The sequence below is a fragment of the Rana temporaria genome, chromosome 9, assembly GCF_905171775.1.
Source record: "Rana temporaria chromosome 9, aRanTem1.1, whole genome shotgun sequence".
Classification (NCBI taxonomy): Eukaryota; Metazoa; Chordata; class Amphibia; order Anura; family Ranidae; genus Rana; species Rana temporaria.
This window is the reverse complement of record NC_053497.1, coordinates 15,009,067-15,032,818: the sequence shown is the minus strand read 5'-3', so window position 1 is coordinate 15,032,818 and position 23,752 is coordinate 15,009,067. Positions and strand designations below refer to the sequence as shown.

Genomic DNA, 23,752 nt, shown 5'->3' with positions numbered 1-23,752 from the left:
AAAAAAAAAAAAAGAGGAGAAAAGAAAGGAAGAAGGAAAAGGAGGAAAGAAAGAAAGGGAGAAAAGAAAGAAAAGAAAGAAAAGAAAGAAAGAAGAGAAAAGAAAGAAGAGAAAAGAAAGAAAAGGAGAAAGGAGAAAAAAAAAAAAAAAGAAAGAAAAAAGAAAAAGAAAGGGAAAAGAAAAAAGAAAAAGAAAGGGAAAAGAAAAAAGAAAAAGAAAGGGAAAAGAAAAAAAGAAAAAGAAAGGGAAAAGAAAAAAAGAAAAAGAAAGGGAAAAGAAAAAAAGAAAAAGAAAGGGAAAAGAAAAAGAAAGGGAAAAGAAAAAGAAAGGGAAAAGAAAAAGAAAGGGAAAAGAAAAAGAAAGGGAAAAGAAAAAGAAAGTAAAAGGAAAGAAATAGAAAAAAGGAAAGAGGAAAGAAAAAAAAAAAAGAAAAGAAAAAGAAAGGAAAAGAAAAAGAATGAAAAGGGAAAGAAATAGAAAAAAGAAAAGAAAGAGGAAAGAAAAAGAGAAGAAAGGAAAGAGGAGTTAAAAAAAAAAAAAGGAAAGCAAAAAAAGAAAAAATAATAATACGTTTATATGGCCAGGTTTTAAGAGCCAAAAAATAAATAAAAAAAAGGTGTTCTGGGTTCCTTGTGTGGAATTAAACGTTTCCTCCCCCCAGGACACAATCTAGTAGTAACCTTTGTTTTCTGCTTTGTTACTAATAAACATTGGATTGCGGGAATTGTTGGCAGGGATCGGTGTGCTTGTGTAATAATTACCTGTCATTCTGTTCATAAATATTAAGCCCCAAGGCATCCACTCCAAGCCAAAGTTCTGAGCCCTTCTTATTCTTAATGCTAAAGTAGTTCACTCCGTACATCTCCAGATCCTGAGCGATCTTCAGGTATTCTAGGATTGCATCCTCCCTGCACAACACAACGGTACACCATTGTTAGCACATACTGAACCGAAGAACATGCCAAAAAAGTGGGTACAAGAGACAAACAAACCCGGAACACGTTGGATGGGTTCGTATCAAAGGGAAATAAAACCAAAATAAGTTGTCCTATCTTATGAATTATTAAAGCACCTTAGAACTTTTACCAACAGGTTTCAGGGGATCAACATCATTCATCAGGGCTTAAAATTATTGTTCATTTTTCTTCCTGGAACATGGTACAGGATTTTAGTGTAAAGTGTATGTCTAAAACCTTTCCTCTTTAGTTTTTGATGGAGTGGGTGAGGATTAAAACCAGTCAGGTTTTTATTGCTTAAAATAGACACGTCCAAGTGGAGTTGGGACTTCAGAAATGATCAATTCAAAGAAGAACATTTCAAAGATTCCCCTCTGGGGAAGGCCGTTGACATACAACATGAATAATCTTGGTGGGCACCCGGAATGGGGATAAAATCCTAACTTCACAAAAGGAGCACCAAGCCAAGCGGTAGGAGGCCAAGTCACTGACGATTCATAATATGATGACATGGAACATTTCGAGAGTCAAAGACTTCCTTGGTTACCTGTTTCCTTGAAACCACACAAGCCCCAAAATGCATTGGTAAGAGTCTTTGCTTTAAACGATCTTTAATATCATCATCTAGATAGAATAAGGCTCAAAATTTCAAGTCCTAGGCTACTAGGCAGGCCTTAAGGGTAACTCACCACCAGTTGCCCCACTCAACCCCTAACCTGCCCCGCCCCTAAACACACCCTCAAATTATCTCATGAAATGACACTTAAAAGGTTTTATGCAGAAGTTACAACAACTTTATCTGTGCCCATCAAGGCAGCCCCACCGGCGTCCCACCAGCGCAGGCCCCACCGGCGTCCCACCAGCGCAGGCCCCACCGGCGTCCCACCAGCGCAGGCCCCACCGGCGTCCCACCAGCGCAGGCCCCACCGGCGTCCCACCAACGCAGGCCCCACCGGCGTCCCACCAACGCAGCCCCACCGGCGTCCCATCAACGCAGCCCCACCGGCGCCCAATATTGCCGCTTCACCTAGGAGAGGAAGAGGATTTCCGGCTGGATCATCACAGAGCGGGGAACATCGCTGTTGCAACTTTAATTTGAATTGCCGAGTATGCCCCACGCTCGCTGTCACACACAGCCCCGCCTCCTGGCCCAGGAACTTTGACACATCCATCACACACCCCTGCATTGGACCAGTGTTCTGTCTATCAAAGTGCCCAGGCCAGGAAGCTGGGATGTATGCGACGGCGAGCTTGGAAAAAGACTTGCCAATTCAAATGAAAGCAGTTACAGCGATGTTTCCTGCTCTTCCTCGCCGGCTCTCTTTCCCTGGGCGATCGCTGGGAGAAGGGCTCCCATTCAACCCCGCCGGCCAGCAGTGCTCGCCCCCCCCTTCGAGGCAGCCCCACACTCGCCAGCAATCATTTTCCACTTGTAAAATGCAAGTAGGCGAGTGGAAATTTTGAGGGCTGATCTAGAACATCCAACCTGTTTGGGGGGTCAACAATCTCTTTGGTTACCCATTACCACTTCAGCCCTCAACAATCCCGAGCCCTGGAATTGGGCTAGAAATTGTTGAGAGCTTAAATAGACTCCATGTAACCAGAGAGATGCATTGGTAAGAGTTTAGGCAATTAATAATATCATTACAAAGAACTTCCATCACATTTTAGGGATCAAGGATTTCTCCGGTTACCGGTTGCATTGAGTCCACCTAAACCTTTGTGTTGACCCCCAAAAAGCTTTGGCAAGAGTCCCGGTTGCTTTAATGATCATCTAGAACAGCCAACATGTTTCAGGGCCAATTTCTCGTTACCAATCACAATGCGTCCACTTAAGCCCTTAACAATTCCAAGCCCTGAAGGGGGAATGCGTTGATCTCCAAAATGCAATAGGTAAAAGCCCAAGTCCCTTTAATAATCCGTAATTTGATCACATGGAACCGCCAATGCTTTTTCGGGGGTCCACCTAAGCCTTCATAACAATTCCAAGCTCCGAAGTGGAAAAACGTTAAGCCCCCCCCCCCCAAAAACACATTGGTAAGAGTCCAGGTCATGGTATTGATTCGTAATATGATCACACAGAACAGCCAACGCATTTCAGAAGTCAACCATCTCTCTGGATACTTTTTTATATGGAGTCCACCTTAGCCTTCATAACATTTCCAAGCTCCGAAGGGTAGAAAGGTGAACCCCCTCCACCCTAAAACGCATTGGTAGGTGTCCAGGTCACAGTATTAAATCGTAATATGATCACATAGAATAGCTAATGCATTTCAGAAGTCAACCATCTCTCTGGCTACCATGAGTCCACCTAAACCTTCATGCCAACTCTAAGCCCTAAATAAAGTGGAGTGCAACAACCTCTGAAATGATTAAAGCAACTTGGACTCCTACCAATGTGTTCCGGGAAGTCCAAACTCCCGCTTCATTGGGTATTGCAATTCTAATGTGGAACTTATTGTAACCAGAGAGATCGTTGATCCCCGAAACTTGTTGTTTGTTCTTGGTGACCATATTACCAATCATTAAAGAAACTATGGATAACTTATCAATGTGCTTTGGGGGTCAGCGCACTTCGCCTTCATCGGGTATTGGAATTGTTATGAAAACTCAAGTGGACTCAATGGAACAGGTAACCAGAGAGACTGTTGATCCCCAAAACTTGTATGGCCATGTAAGGAATCATTAGAAGGAAAATCTCAGAAGGAATCAAAGCAACTTGGACTTTTTTTTTTCCCCAACGTGTTTTAGGGGCCAACACCCCCCCCCCCCTTCGTCAAGGCTTAGTTCACTTAAGCCTTTAGAACATTTCTAAGCCTTGCCGAAAAAGTACAATGTTATTATTACCTTAACATGCCTCTGTGTTCTTCATGCCAAATGTGGATTCTGTCCTCCCATTGGTCCTTGGTGAGCTTATGCTGCTCCAGAACTCTAGAAACAAGCACAGAGGTGACATTATTGAGGGGCATCAACCATATCTTGTAATCTGAATAATAATGTATTCTTCAATGGCCTCTCAAAGGACAAAGACAAAGATGGTGATGTAACAAGAGGGAAGGAGGAGAAAGTGGCGGCGAGGGAGGGAGGAAGGAGGAGAAAGTGGCGGCGAGGGAGGGAGGAAGGAGGAGAAAGTGGCGGCAAGGGAGGGAGGGAGGAAGGAGGAGAAAGTGGCGGCGAGGGAGGAAGGGAGGAAGGAGGAGAAAGTGGCGGCGAGGGAGGAAGGGAGGAAGGAGGAGAAAGTGGCAGCGAGGGAGGAAGGAAGGAAGGAAGGAAGGAAGGAATGAGAAAGGAGACAAGTGGTGGCGAGAAAGGAATGAGAAAGGAGACAAGTGGTGGCGAGGGAGGAAGAAGAAGGAGGAAGGAAGAAGAAAGGAAGAGGAAGGAAGGAAGAAGAAAGGAAGAAGGAGGAAGGAAGAAGAAAGGAAGAGGAAGGAAGGAAGGAAGGAAGAAGAAAGGAAGAAGAAAGGAAGAAGGAGGAAGGAAGGAAGGAAGGAAGAAGAAAGGAAGAGGAAGGAAGAAGAAAGGAAGAGGAAGGAAGGAAGGAGAAAGGAAGAGGAAGGAAGGAAGAAGAAAGGAAGAGGAAGGAAGGAAGGAAGAAGAAAGGAAGAGGAAGGAAGGAAGGAAGGAAGAAGAAAGGAAGAGGAAGGAGAAAGGAAGAGGAAGGAAGGAAGGAGAAAGGAAGAGGAAGGAAGGAAGGAAGAAGAAAGGAAGAAGGAAGGAAGGAAGAAGAAAGGAAGAAGAAAGGAAGAAGGAAGGAAGAAAGAAGAAAGGAAGAGGAAGGAAGGAAGAAGAAAGGAAGAAGGAGGAAGGAAGAAGAAAGGAAGAAGGAGGAAGGAAGAAGAAAGGAAGAAGGAGGAAGGAAGAAGAAATGAAGAGGAAGGAAGGAAGAAGAAAGGAAGAGGAAGGAAGGAAGAAGAAAGGAAGAGGAAAGGAAGAGGAAGAAAGGAAGAAGAAAGGAAGGAAGAAGAAAGGAAGAAGAAAGGAAGGAAGAAGAAAGGAAAAGGAAGGAAGAAGAAAGGAAAAGGAAGGAAGGAAGGAAGGAAGGAAGGAAGGAAAGAAAGAGGCGGCGAGGGAGGAAGGAAGGAAGGAAGGAGGAGAAAGTGGCGGCGAGGGAGGAAGGAAGGAGGAGAAAGTGGCGGCGAGGGAGGAAGGAAGGAGGAGAAGGTGGCGGCGAGGGAGGAAGAGAAGAAAGTGGCGGCGAGGGAGGAAGAGAAGAAAGTGGCGGTGAGGGAGGAAGAGAAGAAAGTGGCGGTGAGGGAGGAAGAGAAGAAAGTGGCGGTGAGGGAGGAAGAGAAGAAAGTGGCGGTGAGGGAGGAAGAGAAGAAAGTGGCGGTGAGGGAGGAAGAGAAGAAAGTGGCGGTGAGGGAGGAAGAGAAGAAAGTGGCGGTGAGGGAGGAAGAGAAGAAAGTGGCGGTGAGGGAGGAAGGAGGAGAAAGTGGCGGTGAGGGAGGAAGGAGGAGAAAGTGGCGGTGAGGGAGGAAGGAGGAGAAAGTGGCGGTGAGGGAGGAAGGAGGAGAAAGTGGCGGTGAGGGAGGAAGGAGGAGAAAGTGGCGGTGAGGGAGGAAGAGAAGAAAGTGGTGGTGAGGGAGGAAGGAGGAGAAAGTGGTGGTGAGGGAGGAAGAGAAGAAAGTGGCGGTGAGGAAGGAGGAGGAGGAGGAGAACGGAGAAAGTGGAGATAAGTAGGAGAGAGGCGATGAGTAGAAAGAGGAGTTGAGCGATGAGGATACTTGCAGATGTACAGAATGTATTTTTTTCCCCTGACATATACGTTTAACCATACAGAAAAAAAAAAAAAAAAAAAAAGTTGAAAGTCACTGTACAGCCAATCACTAAACTCAGAGAGAAGCTTTAACACATTAATGTCATTTACAATCACTACAGCAGCTTTGATTAAACAATCATCCCTGGTGATCCCGCCATGAAGGTCTTCATTCAGACACTTCCTGTATTACAGTGACAACGCTCTGTGTCAGTCTCCCACATGTTCTCCTGTGTTGTCACCTTCCAGGGCATTCAGACTTTCCTCCATGTATTGCAGTTTGCAAGTCACAAAGGCTAAAAAGTTTGGACTTTTTATTGCAATAAAGAAGGAGAACCCTCCGCTCCTCCTGGATGAATTTTTTGTTAATTCCCCAGTAAGCCTTTGGACTCTGGATTGTCTCTGTGCCAGGAGTGGCCATCACACCGCCATGGTCACCATCAGGAAACCCGCTCAGAGAAATGCTGTGCAGTCGCTGTGTAGACAGGAAGTGGTTGCAAAGAGGCAGCAGGAGATCAGCAGCACCGAGATGCAACACAAGGATGAAGCAAATCATTGTATATAAAAATAAAAGGGCAGAGGTTATAGAAGAAGTTTCTCTCGGAAACTAAAATGCCATTTAAGGTTCACATCTACTTAGAAGACGTAGGGGCCAGACACGCCCTCAGGAAGTGGCAGCGCTGGGCATGTCGAAATAACAAGAAGATAGCGCCAGACGTCTCCCACATGGCCGCCGACGTCAGGCGGCACGCAGAGGAAGAACAGAAACTTTGCTGCAGATAAAGAAAGAAAACAGAGAGAGGGTGGAGGAGGTGCAGAGGAGCTGATAATAGAGATACAGCGCCGAGAAGAGCGTGTGCAAGGCGGCCTAAAGGGGAACTCCGGCCTGAAATAAAAAAGGACAAAAATAAAGGCGACCATTTGTCTCCTGGCCTGAAAGTCAGGACTGTGCTGTGCGGCAGAGCTGTGTAAACCTCAGGACTGAATGGACAGAGATACAAATCCTTTGACAGAAAACATTTGATGTGTGTATTTAATCCGTGCATTCAGCTTATTGCCCAGAGATCCGCTTTTTACATTATCAAATCTGCATCCCGATACGGGAGAAGGAAGGTTCTGGTACCCTGGTATGGTAAAATGTACCCTACTATGGCAAAAGTATGGTATAAAGGAAGGTTCTGGTACCCTACTATGGCAAAAGGAAGGTTCTGGCACCCTACTCTGGGAAAAGGAAGGTTCTGGCACCCTACTGTGGGAAAAGGAAGGTTCTGGCACACTCATAGGGTAGAAGGAAGGCTCCTGGTACCCTAGTATGGTACAAGGAAGGCTCCTGGTACCCTAGTATGGTACAAGGAAGGCTCTGGTACCCTAGTATGGTACAAGGAAGGTTCTGGTACCCTAGTATGGTACAAGGAAGGTTCTGGTACCCTAGTATGGTACAAGGAAGGTTCTGGTACCCTAGTATGGTACAAGGAAGGTTCTGGTACCCTAGTATGGTACAAGGAAGGTTCTGGTACCCTAGTATGGTACAAGGAAGGTTCTGGTACCCTAGTATGGTACAAGGAAGGTTCTGGTACCCTAGTATGGTACAAGGAAGGTTCTGGTACCCTAGTATGATACAAGGAAGGTTCTGGTACCCTAGTATGGTACAAGGAAGGTTCTGGTACCCTAGTATGGTACAAGGAAGGTTCTGGTACCCTAGTATGGTACAAGGAAGGTTCTGGTACCCTAGTATGGTACAAGGAAGGTTCTGGTACCCTAGTATGGTACAAGGAAGGTTCTGGTACACTCGTACGGTAGAAGGAAGGCTCCTGGTACCCATGTATGGTATAAAGGAAGGTTCTGGTAGAGTAGAAGGAAGGCACCCTTGTATGGTAAAATGTCCCCTACTATGGGAGAAAGAAGGTTCTGCCCCCCTACTATGGGAAAAGGAAGGTTCTGGTACTCTAGCATGGTATAAGGAGGGTATAAGGAGGGTATAAGGAGGGTTCTGGTAGAGTAGAAGGAAGGTTCTGGTACCCTAGTATGGTAAAATGTCCCCTTGTTCGGTATAAGGAAGGCTCCTGGCACCCTAGTATGGTATAAGGAAGGTTCTGGCACCCGAGTATGGTTAAAGGTCACCTAGTATTGTATAAGGAAGGTTCTGCTACCCTAGTATGGTAAAATACCCTAGTAAAGTAGAAGGAAAGTTGTGATACAGTAGAAGGAAGGCTCCTGGTACCCTAGTATGGTAGAACGAAGGTTTTGGCACCCCGGTATGGTAGAAGGAAGGTTGTGGCACCCTAGTATGGTATAAGGAAGGTTGTGGCACCCTAGTACGGTAGAAAAGTCCCCTTGTCAGGTAGAAGGAAGGTTCTGGCACCCTACTATGGCAGAAGGAAGGTTCTGGCACCCTAGTATGGTAAAATGTCACCTAGTAAAGTATAAGGAAAGTTGTGGTAGAGTAGAAGGAAGGCTCCTGGCACCCTAGTATGGTATAAGGAAGGCTCCTGGCACCCTAGTATGGTAGAAGGAAGGTTCTGGCACCCCGGTATGGTAGAAGGAAGGTTCTGGCACCCCGGTATGGTAGAAGGAAGGTTCTGGCACCCCGGTATGGTAGAAGGAAGGTTCTGGCACCCCGGTATGGTAGAAGGAAGGTTCTGGCACCCCGGTATGGTAGAAGGAAGGTTCTGGCACCCCGGTATGGTAGAAGGAAGGTTCTGGCACCCTAGTACGGTAGAAACGTCCCCTAGTCAGGTAGAAGGAAGGTTGTGGCACCCCGGTATGGTAGAAGGAAGGTTCTGGCACCCGGTATGGTAGAAGGAAGGTTCTGGCACCCCGGTATGGTAGAAGGAAGGTTGTGGCACCCTAGTATGGTAGAAAAGTCCCCTTGTCAGGTAGAAGGAAGGTTCTGGCACCCTACTATGGCAGAGGGAAGGTTCTGGCACCCTAGTATGGTAAAATGTCACCTAGTAAAGTATAAGGAAAGTTGTGGTAGAGTAGAAGGAAGGCTCCTGGCACCCTAGTATGGTATAAGGAAGGTTCTGGCACCCCGGTATGGTAGAAGGAAGGTTCTGGCACCCCGGTATGGTAGAAGGAAGGTTGTGGCACCCTAGTATGGTATAAGGAAGGTTGTGGCACCCTAGTACGGTAGAAAAGTCCCCTTGTCAGGTAGAAGGAAGGTTCTGGCACCCTACTATGGCAGAGGGAAGGTTCTGGCACCCTAGTATGGTAAAATGTCAACTAGTAAAGTATAAGGAAAGTTATGGTAGAGTAGAAGGAAGGCTCCTGGCACCCTAGTATGGTATAAGGAAGGCTCCTGGCACCCTAGTATGGTATAAGGAAGGTTCTGGCACCCCGGTATGGTAGAAGGAAGGTTCTGGCACCCCGGTATGGTAGAAGGAAGGTTCTGGCACCCCGGTATGGTAGAAGGAAGGTTCTGGCACCCTAGTACGGTAGAAAAGTCCCCTTGTCAGGTAGAAGGAAGGTTCTGGCACCCTACTATGGCAGAAGGAAGGTTCTGGCCCCCCGGTATGGTAGAAGGAAGGTTGTGGCACCCTAGTACGGTAGAAACGTCCCCTAGTCAGGTAGAAGGAAGGTTGTGGCACCCCGGTATGGTAGAAGGAAGGTTCTGGCACCCGGTATGGTAGAAGGAAGGTTCTGGCACCCCGGTATGGTAGATGGAAGGTTCTGGCACCCCGGTATGGTAGATGGAAGGTTCTGGCACCCCGGTATGGTAGAAGGAATGTTCTGGCACCCTAGTACGGTAGAAACGTCCCCTAGTCAGGTAGAAGGAAGGTTGTGGCACCCTAGTACGGTAGAAGGAAGGCTCCTGGTACCCTAGTATGGTAGAAGGAGGGTTCTGGTAGAGTATAAGGAAGGTTGTGGCCCCCTAGTACGGTAGAAATGTCCAGTATAAGGAAGGTTCTGGCACCCTAGTACGGTAGAAACGTCCCCTAGTCGGGTATAAGGAAGGTTGTGGCACCCTAGTACGGTAGAAATGTCCGGTAGAAGGAAGGTTCTGGCACCCTAGTACGGTAGAAACGTCCCCTAGTCGGGTAGAAGGAAGGTTGCTGTACCTCTGAGGGAGGAGCTTGTCCTGGGACAGGTATCCGGACTTCTGCACATCCTTGTTATAATCCCCATACTTGGCCTGTACAGCGTAGGAGGCCAGCAGCACGGCTGTCTCTGGGGGGCAGTAGATGTCGTCGTTCAGGATCCCTTCCTTCACCTGCAGGAAGAAGAGTCTCTGGGTGATGTCCTGGATCAGCTCCTCAGAGACGTCCTCCGGGTAGAATTTCCCCCGAAACTTGAAGAGCAGCGGGCTGTCCTTCCTCACATCCTGAGCCGTCACCTGAGAAAAGATCAGGAGAAAAAAAAATTAAATCTGGTCAGTGACTGTGCCTAGGCTGGGATGTTATCAGGGGCATTTCCTCAGTCTCCAATTTTTTTATGAACTAGGAAAATGTTGTATTATGGCCACTAGATGGAGCTATCGAGAACAGTGAATAAGTGTTTATGAGGATCAGCGCCATCTAGTGGCAATATACTGCATTTACATTCGTTCTGTGCCATTGCCAGCAAAATCGGCTACTGTTATTCATTCGTAAGAAGCTCAAGAATCAGGAAAATACTTCATTATTGACACTAGATGGAGCTGCCAATAGCAGTTAATAAGTATTTCCTATGATCCTCAGCTCCATCTAGTGGCCATGGACGACATGTACATTTGTTCTGTACCATTGCCATCAAAATTGTATATTTTCTCTTTAGATCAGATGTTCATTCATAAGAACAACATGAGTCAGCAAAATACAGCATTATGGCCACTAGATGGAGCCGGTAATATAAAATAAATGCTTATTTACTGCTCTGACCATCAGCCCCATCTAGTGGCCATGGACTGGACAAAAATCTGCTATTCCCCCCCCCCCCCCCCCTATCAGATATTCTTCATTTGTAAGACTAGCGTGAATCAGGAAAAATACAGCATTATGGCCACTGGATGGAGCTGGCCATAACAGTAAATACGTATTTTTTTTTTTGGCGATCATTAGTGCCATCTAGTGGCCATAATTCTGTATTTTCCCTGATTTATGCTATTCTTACGAATGAAGAACATCTGATCTGGAGAGAAAAATAGATTTCTGTCCAGTCCATGGCCACTGGATGGAGCTGATGGTCATATAAAATGAAAAGGCTTATTTACCGACATTACCAGCTCCATCTAGTGGCCATAATGCTGTATTTTACTGAGTCACATTATTCGTATGAATGAAGAACATCCGATCTGGAGAGAAAAATAGTCCAGTTTGCCGACCCTCGCACCTGTAGTTTTGCGGGACAAATGTCTCCGAATTTTCTATATAATACATTTCATACTGAGCTGCTTGAAGATACGATCTATTGGAAATTATCTATTAAAAAAACTTGGCAAAAACGGGGTGGCCTCAAGCCGCTTGGACCAAAAAAACGGGGTGGCCTCAAGCCGCTTGGACCAAAAAACGGGACTGGCCTCACGTGCTTGGTCAATGAAGTCAACCTGAAGAGAAAAACCTAAAATTAGGGTGAATCAATAAAACACCACAATTCTGTCACTAGATGGAGCCGATGACTGTAATAAATAAATGCTTACTCCTAGGATAATCAGCGCCATCTAGTGGCCATAATGTCATAATTTTGCCTAGACAATATCTTTACTGAATGAATGAACAGTCGACCTGAAGAGAGAAAACTGTCTAAAAACCATTTGATTTTGCCAGAATATATAATTATAATTATATTATATAATATATATATATATATATATATATATATATATATATATATATATATATATATATATATATATATATATATATATATATATCACACATACATACATACATATATATATATATATATATATATATATATATACACACACACACACACACACACACACACACACACGTATTGTTTGATGTTTGATTCCATGGAATGGAGTTGCATGGAATGGAGTTGCATGGAATGGAGTTGCATGGAATGGAGTTGCATGGAATGGAGTTGCATGGAATGGAGTTACAAGGGAATGGAGTTACAAGGGAATGGAGTTACAAGGGAATGGAGTTACAAGGGAATGGAGTTACAAGGGAATGGAGTTACAAGGGAATGGAGTTACAAGGGAATGGAGTTACAAGGGAATGGAGTTACACGGAATGGAGTTACACGGAATGGAGTTACACGGAATGGAGTTGGATGGAATGGAGTTGGATGGAATGGAGTTACACGGAATGGAATTGGATGGAATGGAATGGAATTGGATGGAATGGAGTGGAGTTACACGGAATGGAATTGGATGGAATGGAGTTACACGGAATGGAATGGACTCAAGCGTTTGGCCAAATGGAATGGAGTGGAATTGGATGGAATGGAGTTACACGGAATGGAATGGACTCAAGCGTTTGGCCAAATGGAATGGAGTGGAATTGGAAGCGAATGTTTGATCGATCGATGTACAATCATTACCTTTTTGTTGAGCTTCAGCCACGTGGAGAAGCCTTTGGTGTCTTGATACTGCAACCCAAAAAACCAGACTTCCCGAAGGCCGATCGTTTTCACCACCTAGAGGAGGAAAGGAGGAGACATCCATTAGTCACGATGGTAAACCTGAACTCCGGGCCGATAAAGAAGCTCCATTCATTCATGTCTTTTGTAACACGAGAAACAATCAGCACAAGGAGCCACAATTCATGTGCTGATAGGAGGAGAGAGCAGAGTGACAGAGAAATGAGCTCATCACTGTGCTGCTTCTACATTCACTGTCCAGTCACAGGCTGGGGGCTTGTCCGGGATCACATGGACTTATAGGAAGTGGGTTGAATGATGCTGGCAATGAGTCTGAGGGCTTCAAGTGGCAGAAATGTAAATGCAGCCCGTCTAGGAATGCGCCCCCCCCCCCACACGGACACCCACCAAAGCATTTTGATATTTGCATTACTCCTCCCAAGAGCCCGCCCACCCCTCAACTGCATCCATGGAGTCCCCACACCCCTCAACTGCATCCATGGAGTCCCCACACCCCTCAACTGCATCCATGGAGTCCCCACACCCCTCAACTGCATCCATGGAGTCCCCACACCCCTCAACTGCATCCATGGAGCCCCCACACCCCTCAACTGCATCCATGGAGCCCCCACACCCCTCAACTGCATCCATGGAGTCCCCACACCCCTCAACTGCATCCATGAAGCCCCCACACCCCTCAACTGCATCCATGGAGCCCCCCACACCCCTCAACTCCATACATGGAGTCCCCACACCCCTCAACTGCTTCCATGGAGCCCCCCCCCCACACCCCTCAACTGCTTCCATGAAGCCCCCACACCCCTCAACTGCTTCCATGGAGCCCCCCCACACCCCTCAACTGCTTCCATGGAGCCCGCACACCCCTCAACTGCTTCCATGGAGCCGCCCCCCCCCACCCCTCAACTGCTTCCATGGAGCCCGCACACCCCTCAACTGCTTCCATGGAGCCACCCACACCCCTCAACTACTTTTATGGACCGCACCACCCCTCAACTGCTTCCATTTACTGGGGGGGGGGGGGGGGGATTTTTAAGTAGTTTTTTATAAAGTAAAAAAACAAAAAGACTTACATATACGAGTGAAGTGTCAGAATTGGCCCAGTAATAGGAAATCTACAGGCAAGCTCAGCAGGTAATAAAGGATTGGGGGGGGGGGGGGGGCAAATTCGTAAAAGGGAATATATGAGTTTTGTTTTTCGGAGTTTCACCTTAACCATTTGACTTCCAAAAAAAGAAAGTCATCATGATTTGCAGAAATCTAGTTAAAACGGCCAATTATAAAACGAGTGTAGGTTAACCCAGCTAAACAAAAATGTACACATGTGGTCAGAAACTGTGACAAAGGCCGACCACAGAGCACATTTAGAACCCGTCCACGCCCCACCCAGAGCAGCCGGCGTGAGGGGAACTTGGCACGCTCCGAGTACCGTTCACAAATCCCATTCTTCATGCCGGCTGCCAACAGGCAACACCCAGCGCGGTTCCTGCCAATACCAGGGCTCCGAGGGGTGGGCATAGACCCGAGGAGGGCTGGGAACACATACATGAGCTGCCGCTTCTTTTTTTGGAAGTTCTAATAGTTTAGGTTCCCAGAAAACAGATTTGAGTGTTAAATTTAGAAAAAAAAAAAAAAAAAAAGGAACAGGGTACAGACAAAAATAAAATAAAAAATAAAGTTATATACGGCATTTGAGGGCTGCATTACTCATTCCTCACTAGGCTTGCCTTATACAAAAAAAATCTTGTTGTTAGAATAAAAACTTTTAAAAAGTGCCCCTTGCATAGAAAAGAAAGAAAGAAAGGAAGAAAAGAAAAGAAAGAAAGAAAGAAAGAAAGGAAGGAAGGAAGGAAGGAAGGAAGGAAGGAAGGAAGGAAGGAAAGAAGGAAGAAGAAGGAAGAAGGAAGAAGAAGAAAAAAAAAAAAAAAAAAAAAAAAAAAAAAGCGCATTATTTTTTAGTTTTGGTTGGGGCAGGGCAGGACTAGAGCCTCAGTTAATTTTTAATTGCTGCCTTTGTCACCCACTAGGGAGATTTCACCTCTCTATTTGTCTTGGTGAACATCGGCACCGGGGAAGGATTTAATGGGAGATTAACATTTTTACCGGGACAGGAAATCCAGTGCCTTGAAAAAGTATTCACACCCCTTGAAACTTTCCACATTTTGTCAACCAAAAACGTATATGTATTTTATTGGGATTTTATATGTGATAGACCAACACAAAGTGGCAAATAACTGTGAAGTAGAAGGAAAATGATCCAATGATTTTCAGAATTCTTGACAAATATGTGAGAAGTGTGGGGGTACATTTTTATTCAGCCCCCCTTTACTTTGATACCCCCCAACTAAAATCTAGTGGAACCAACTGCCTTCAGAAGTCACCTAATTAGTAAATAGAGTCCACCTGTGTGTACTTTAATCTCAGTATAAATACAGCTGTTCTGTGAAGCCCTCAGAGGTTTGTTAGAGAACCTTAGTGAAAAATCATCATCATGAAGGCCAAGGAACACACCAGACAGGTCAGGGGTAAAGCAGGGATAGGGTATAAAAAAAATCTCCCAAGCTTTGAACATCTCACAGAGCTCTGTTCAATCCATCATCCGAAAATGGAAAGAGTATGGCACAACTGCAAACCTACCAAGACATGGCTGTCCACCTAAACTGACCGGGCCGGGCAAGGAGAACATTCATCAGAGAAGCAGCCAAGAGGCCCATGGTAACTCTGGAGGAGCTGCAGAGATCCACAGCTCAGGGGGGAGAATCTGTCCACAGGACAACTATTAGTCGTGTTCTCCACAAATCTGCCCTTTATGGAAGAGTGACAAGAAGAAAGACATTGTTGAAAGAAAGACATAAGTCCTTTTTTTGAGAAGTCATGTGAGGGACACAGCAAACATGTGGAAGAAGGTACTCTGGTCAGATGAGACCAAAATTGTACTTTTTGGCCTAAAAGCAAAACCATATGTGTGGCGGAAAACTAACACTGCACATCACTCTGAACACACCATCCCCACTGTGAAACATGGTGGTGGCAGCATCATGTTGTGGGGATGCTTTTCTTCAGCAGGGACAGGGAAGCGGATTAGAGTTGATGGGAAGATGGATGGAGCCGAATACAGGACAATCTTAGAAGAAAACCTGTTAAGTCTCGTACAGACAACCGGTTTTCTTGGCAAGAAAACTGCTGGGAGAGCTTTTTGCCGTGAAAACTGTGCGTGTGTATGCTTTCTCGTCGAGAAAACTGCTGGGAATCCCGAGAAAAAAAAAAAAAAAAAAAAGAGAACCTGCTCTCTATTTTCTCATCAGGATTCTCGGCAGAGTGTGCCAAGAAAAGCGTTAGTCAGTATGCTTACCTGTCCCCAGGTAAACATGCGCATGCTCGATGAGACTTCGACGCATTGCGCGGTAGCATACAAGGATAGTGTGTAGCAAGATGGCGGCGACGGCATCGAATTTAACGAGCGCCGGCTCGTCGTAGTCGATGACGTCACCGAGTTCTTGCCATTCAAAAGAACGCCAGTTCTTTTGAATGGCCGTCTGTATGCACGGCATGCTTGCCAGGAATCCTGTCAGGAAAACCGATGTTTTTTTTTCTGACAGCATTCCCGGCCGTGTGTACAGGGCTTCAGAGTCTGCAAAAGACTTGACTGGGAGGAGGTTCACCTTCCAGCAGGACAACGACCCTAAACATACAGCCAGAGTTACAATGGAATGGTTTAGATCAAAGCATATTCATGTGTTAGAATGGCCCAGTCACAGTCCAGACCTAAATCACATTGAGAATCTGTGACAAGACTTGAAAATTGCTGATCACAGACGCTCTCCATTCAATCTGACAGAACTTGAGATATTTTACAAAGAAGAATAGGGAGAAATGTCCCTCTCTAGATGTACAACGCTGGTAGAGACATCCCCAAAAAGACTTGCAGCTGTAATTTCAATGAAAGTTGGTTCTACAAAGTATTGACTCCGGGGGGCGCCATACAAATGAAAGCCATTTATTAATTTTCCTTCCACTTCATAATTATGTGTCACTTTGTGTTGGTCCATCACATAAAATCCCAATAAAATACATTTATGTTTTTGGATGTAACATGACAAAATGAGGAAACTGTCAAGGGGTGCCAATACTTTAAGGCACTGCAAGTGGAAATCTTCCAATAATTAAACCTGTTCTGACCAGGAGGGAAAATTTGTTTACTTTTAAGAGATGATCTCCAACTTTGTGATGTGTCTCTTGGGCAGAAGATTGAGGGAAATCTCACCAATAGGACAAAAAAAAAAAAAAGGGGGGACACTACAGAGCAAGGCCACCAATTTGGGGGGGGGCACACTACAGAGGAAGGCCACCAATTGGGGGGGGGGGGGGGGAGAAGAATACAGAGGAATGACACCAATGGGGGGGGGACTACAGACAAAGGCCACCAATGGGGGGGGGGGGGGCCACAGAGGAAGGCCACAAATGGGTGGGATGACTACAGAGGAAGCCACCAGTCGGGAGGAGGAAGACTACAGAGGAAGGCCACCAATGGGGGGGGGGAGACTACAGAGCAAGGCCACCAATTTGGGGGGGGGGGGCACACTACAGAGGAAGGCCACCAATTGGGGGGGGGGGAGAAGAATACAGAGGAATGACACCAATGGGGGGGGGACTACAGACAAAGGCCACCAATGGGGGGGGGGGGAGACTACAGAGGAAGGCCACAAATGGGTGGGATGACTACAGAGGAAGCCACCAGTCGGGAGGAGGAAGACTACAGAGGAAGGCCACCAATGGGGGGGGGGAGACTACAGAGCAAGGCCACCAATTTGGGGGGGGGGCACACTACAGAGGAAGGCCACCAATTGGGGGGGGCACACTACAGAGGAAGGCCACCAATTGGGGGGCACACTACAGAGGAAGGCCACCAATTGGGGGGGATGAAGACTACAGAGGAAGGCCAACAATGGGGGGGGGGAAGAATACAGAGGAATGCCACCAATGGGGGGGGGGGGGCTACAGACAAAGGCCACCAATTGGGGGGGGGAGACTACAGACAAAAGGTCTGGGGACCTTTGGGGAGGTGGAAGACTACAGAGGAAGGCCACCAATGGGGGGGGGGGGGAAGACTACAGAGGAAGGCCACCAATGGGGGGGGGGGGACTACAGAGGAAGGCCACCAATGGGGGGGGGGGAGACTACAGAGGAAGGCCACCAATGGGGGGGGGGGAGACTACAGAGGAAGGCCACCAATGGGGGGGGGGAGACTACAGAGGAAGGCCACCAATGGGGGGGGGGAGACTACAGAGGAAGGCCACCAATGGGGGAGGAAGACTACAGAGGAAGGCCACCAATGGGTGAGGGAGGAAGACTACAGAGGAAGGCCACCAATGGGTGAGGGAGACTACAGAGGAAGGCCACCAACAGGGGGGAACTACAGGGGAAGGACACCAAGGGGAGGGAGACTAAAGTGTAAGGCCACAATGGGCTGGGGGGTACACAGGAAGCCCACCAACATCAGGGACTAGAGCAGGACACTCCCAAAGGGGGAGACTAGAGAGGGAGGTCACCAAAAACTTATGACCACACTGAAGGCGTTAGGATGGCCAAACGTTATAAAATGTTTCCTTTTGATTTAACAAAACCATATAAAATGGGGTCAAACCTAACCACTTTCAATTTGTATCCAACCAAGCAGGCCTTGCACTACATGGTTGAAGGTTAAACCAAAAGGAAATTGAATAAGAAAATTGTATAATGCATGGCCAGCTACAAGTGAGATTAAAGAGACTAGTATTCAACTGTTCCAGATACTTCACCAATCCCAAGGCACAGGCTTTTTTGTAGACTATGAGGTTTTCTCCTGGATTTAGGTAGATTCCGACTGGGATCCCACCGCTGGCGGCCGCCCTCTCTGGTCCACCACCGCTGGCGGCCGCCCCCTCTGGTCCACCACCGCTGGCGGCCCGGCCGCCCCCCCTCTGGTCCACCACCGCTGGCGGCCCGGCCGCCCCCCCTCTGGTCCACCACCGCTGGCGGCCCGGCCGCCCCCCCCCTCTGGTCCACCACCGCTGGCGGGCGGCCGCCCCCCCCCTCTGGTCCACCACCGCTGGCGGCCGCCCCCCCCCTCTGGTCCACCACCGCTGGCGGCCACCCCCTCTGGTCCACCACCGCTGGCGGCCACCCCCCCCCTCTGGTCCACCACCGCTGGCGGCCACCCCCCCCTCTGGTCCACCACCGCTGGCGGCCGACCCCCCCCTCTGGTCCACCACCGCTGGCGGCCGACCCCCCCCCCCTCTGGTCCACCACCGCCCCCCCCCCTCTGGTCCACCACCGCTGGCGGCCGCCCCCCCCCCTCTGGTCCACCGCTGGCGGCCGCCCCCCCTCTGGCGGCCGCCCCTCCCCCCTCTGGTCCACCACCGCTAGCAGCCCCCCCCCTCTCTGGTCCACCACCGCTAGCAGCCCCCCCCCTCTGGTTCACCACCGCTAGCAGCCCCCCCCCTCTGGTCCACCACCGTTGACCGCCTCCTTCTCTGGGCCCCCTATTTGGGGCATTCTACCATCCCCACCCAAATTCTACAAACATCCTACTCCACTCCTCGTAGACCTTCACTGTCGGGGTCATTGGAAGCGGCACTGCCTACTCACAAAAAGACACCTGGCTGGGCAAATTGGAATCCTATTAAATTTCTATGGAAATACTGATCAACAATGGAAATAAGTACGGACTTTCCATTCAGGTTATTGAGGATGCTACTGTGCATGCATGCCTGTTCATTAGGAGGCTGTGCGGTTACCAGTGAGGGTCTTCGAGAGCAATCTTGCCTTAAGATTAATGATGCCGGAATATATCTTTATATTACCGGCAGATTTAATCTTTTACCTACCTGCAGTTTTTTTTTTTTTATTATTAAAAAGAGGGGGGGGGGGGGGGAGTTCAGCCCAAAAGCTATTTAACCAGAAGAAATAGGTTTTCAGAATATCTGCTCACCTGGTCAAAGAGCTGTTTGCCAGTGGTGTTGGGCTGGATGGCAAACTCCAGCTCGGCATCCATTGTGGTCACACGTACACTGATCTGAAAGAGAAGAGCGAAGAAAACATTTAATACATGGAGGAAACGCAGAGACAGTCCAGTGTCTTTAAAATCTGCAACCGAGTACTGCTACAATGTAACAACTCTAGAGAACCCTAGAGGGAAATCGCAAATAAATGTAACCAATGATTAAACATTTGCCAATTCCATCTCTCGTTACAGACATATATTTTCTATGCTCCTCAGCGCATCTAGTGGCCATAGGGTGGTATTTTATTTATGGCCATAATAATAATTTAAAAAAAAGTAAATAAAAACACATTTGTTCAGAAAAGAAAATAGCCCAAAGAGCATTTGTTTCTGACCAAACGTTACAGAATAAATGTACAAACGTTGGGCCAGATTCACAGCAGAGATACGATGGAGTATCTCAGATACGCCGTCGTATCTCTCAGAGTATCAATGCGCCTGATTCATAGAATCAGTTACGCATAGATATCCCTAAGATCCGACAGATGTAATTGTTTTACACTGTCGGATCTTAGGATGCAATACCGCGGCCGCCGCTGGGGGGAGTTTGCGTCGTAAACCAGCGTCGGGTATGCAAATTAGTAGTTACGGCGATCCACAACGGTTTTTCGCGTTCGCTACGTCGCTGCTAGTTTAGTTTCCCGTCGCAAAGTTAGTCGTCGTTTTTGGTGCCTTAACTTTACACAGCACATGTATGTGCTGTATAAAGTATGGCCGTCGTTCCCGCGTCGAAATTTGAAAATTTTTCCTTCTTGCGTAAGACGTCCGGGAATACGGAAGTATGGTACATTTATATATATATATATATATATATATATATATATATATACACACACACATATACATACATTATATATATATATATATATATATATATATAAAAAATGTTATCTATATCTCTCATTTAAAAAAAGAAACAAACATAAATATTATGTATGTATTTGTGTGTGTGTGTGTGTGTGTGTGTGTGTGTGTGTGTGTGTGTACAGTACAGGCCAAAAGTTTGGACACACCTTCTCATTCAAAGAGTTTTCTTTATTTCCATGACTATGAAAATTGTAGATTCACACTGAAGGCATCAAAACTATGAAGTAACACATGTGGAATTCTACATAACAAATAAGTGTGAAACAACTGAAAATATATTTCATATTCTAGGTTCTTCCACCTTTTGCAGCAGACACATCTCTAGAACTGGTAAGAGGAGACTGTGTGAATCCGGCCTTCATGGTAGAATATCTGCTAGGAAACCACTGCTAAAGAAAGGCAACAAGCAGAAGAGACTTGTCTGGGGTAAAGAACACAAGGAATGGATATTAGACCAGTGGAAATCTGTGCTTTGGTCTGATGAGTCCAAACTTGAGATCTTTGGTTCCAACCCCCGTGTCTTTGTGCGACGCAGAAAAGGTGAACGGATGGACTCTACATGCCTGGTTCCCACTGTGAAGCATGGCGGAGGAGGTGTGATGGTGCTTTGCTGGTGACACTGTTGGGGATTTATTCATAATTGAAGGCATACTGAACCAGCATGGCTACCACAGCATCTTGCAGCGGCATGCTATTCCATCCATCAGGACAATGACCCCAAACACACCTCCAGGCGGGGGAAGGGCTATTTGACCAAGAAGGAGAGTGACGGGGCGCTGCGCCAGGTGACTACCTCTTGAAGCTCATCAAGAGAATTCCAAGAGTGTGCCAAGCAGTAATCAAAGCAAAAGGTGGCTACTTTGAAGAACCTAGAATATGAAATATATTTTCAGTTGTTTCACACTTTTTTGTTATGTATAATTCCACATGTGTTCATTCATAGTTTTGATGCCTTCAGTGTGAATCTACAATTTTCATAGTCATGAAAATAAAGAAAACTCTTTGAATGAGAATATATATATATATATATATATATATATTATATATATATATATATATATATATATATATATATATATATATATATATATGTACGAGTGTGTGTTTGTATAATTTTTATTTTTATTTTTCAAATAAACACACACAAAAAAAAAATACATATATATACACACACACACACACACACACACACACACACACACACACACACACACACACACACACACACACACACACACACATACTAGGGCCGAAACAATTAATCGATTACAATTTTCATAATCAATTAATCGGCCAGTAACATAATGGTGTTAAAAAAACTAAAATTAGCCCTTTATAGTACAAAAAAACAAATGGCTACTGTAAATATTACTTTCACTGTCCCACAGTAAAAAAATGATCCCCATACAGTAGCGATTATTTGCTCTTTTTTTTGTTTTTTTAACCCCCATTATGTTACTAAACATCTCAGGCCGGGTCACACCTCTGTTTTTTGGTGCGTTTTGCAGAAACACACTACAATTCATTTACATGTTTTCCTACGGGACACGTTCACAGCCATGATTTTTTTTTCAGCTGCTGCGTATTTGGAAAGGGCAAGGACTTTTTAAACGCAAAACGGTGCTATTTTGTTATTTTTTTTGTTTAATATACTTCAATGGAGAAGCTGCAGAAACGCGTGTAATGTGTTTTTGCCCATTTTTTTTTTCTTTACGGCTATTATGCGATTAATCGAAACAATAATCGGCCAACTAATCGATTATGAAAATAATCGTTAGTTGCAGCCCTAATAAATACACACACACACACATACACATATATATTATATATATATATTTTGTCTTGCCTTCACAATGTATGCATCGATAAAAAGCAACAATGACTACCTGGATTTTTTTTTTTTTTTAACAAGGAACTAGAAAGCGCTTTAGCATTGATACGATTAGCACATGCTCTCGGCCTCACATATACATTAGAAAACGTTGGCTTATGGAAAGGCCGCCCTCCCCCCACCTGCAGGGTCGGTGCTGAGCCTGGTACAGCTATCAGTACATTCCTGAGACCTCCAACAGTCGCTCATATTTCTCTTGTACAGCAAAGAAGTGGCGAGCAAACAAAAGTCATCCCTCCCAAGAATTTGAATTTATCTCTCAGCTGGAAGCTACAAAAGAATTGTATCCCAAACCTAGTGAACACAGGCTGTGTGGCCCATAATATCCCATCAAGAGATGTCCTGATTGTCCTTGAAAGTGAAAGTAAATCACAATTTTTTTTTTTTTTTTTTTTTAACAGTCAGCAGCTACAAAAATATTGCAGCGGCTAACATTAAAAATGAGGACACTTCTTTGCCCAGCGCACCCGTGATGTCGGCACCCGAAGCCGATCTACCGCTCTGCTCTCGGATGCTTCCGCCGCCATCTTCGGTGCTGGGAATCAGGAAGTGAAGTTCACTTCCTGGTTCCCTACTGCGCATGCGCAAGTCACGCTGCACGACCTGAATGGTCCCTGCTGTCTTCTGGGACCTGTGTGTTTCCCAAAAGACAGTGTGGGGGGGGGGCGTGGCATAGATACCCGCAGATAATGTGGCTATCTATGCCAAGAAGTGGGTGCAAATGCCTGTCTTAGACATGTATCTGCTCCCCCCTGAAAAGGAGCCAAAATGTGACATCGGAAGGGGGGGTGGGGGGAACCCAGACAGCGAAGGTTCCATTTTTGTGTGGACCTCCGCTTTAACCACTTGAGGACTGGGTCACGACTATATACACACACACACGTCGGCAGAATGGCACGAACAGGCAAATCTACGTAAATATACGTCACTTTAAATTTGCCACCCTGTGGGCGTGAGCACGCCCCTGCTGCCAGCTCTGTGATCGTGACCGCAGGTTCTATGTCCGCGTGTGTCACAGAGCTGCAGAACGGGGTAAATGCCTATATAAAACAAGCATCCCCCTGTTCTGCCTAGTGACATGTCACTGATCGTCTGCTCCCTCAAATCGTGAGCAGGGATCAGTGAGGTGACACAGGAAGCCACGCCCCCTAACAGTTAGAATCACTCCCTAGGACACACTTAACCCCTTCATTGTCAGTGACATTTACACAGTAATCAGCGCATATTTATAGCACTGATCGCTGTATAAATATGAATGGTCCCAAAACGGCACCAAAAGTGTCCGATGTGTCCGCCATAATGTCGCAGTCACGATAGCTGGTCGCCGCCATTACTAATACAAAATAAATATTAATAAAAATGCCATAAAACCATCTCCTATTTTGTAGACGATATAACTTTTGCGCAAACCAATTAATAAACTCTTATTGCAATTTTTTTTTCCAAAAATATGTAGAAGAATACGTATCGGCCTAAACTGAGGAAAAAAAATCGTTTTTTGGGATATTTATTATAGCAAAAAGTAATATTGCTTTTTTCTCAAAATTGTCGCTCTATTTTTGTTTATAGCGCAAAAAATAAAAACCGCAGAGGTGATGAAATACCACCAAAAGAAAGCTCTATTTGTGGGGAAAAAGGGACGTCAATTTTGTTTGGGATCCACGTCGCAGGACCGCGCAATTGTCAGTTAAAGC

At 46.2% G+C, this 23,752-nt stretch overlaps 1 protein-coding gene across 1 annotated transcript in view; it reads right to left on the bottom strand.

Moving 5' to 3' along the window:
- Positions 1-23,752, bottom strand: part of LOC120913122 (moesin) — a 90,948-nt gene that overhangs the window by 13,765 nt on the left and 53,431 nt on the right. Inside the window, exons 2-6 of the mRNA XM_040322841.1 lie at positions 19,229-19,312; positions 12,202-12,297; positions 9,774-10,048; positions 3,804-3,887; positions 762-908 (exon numbers count right to left, since the gene is read on the bottom strand). Of these exons, the coding sequence (XP_040178775.1) occupies positions 762-908; positions 3,804-3,887; positions 9,774-10,048; positions 12,202-12,297; positions 19,229-19,312 (686 nt within the window). The remainder of the gene's footprint in view (positions 1-761; positions 909-3,803; positions 3,888-9,773; positions 10,049-12,201; positions 12,298-19,228; positions 19,313-23,752) is intronic.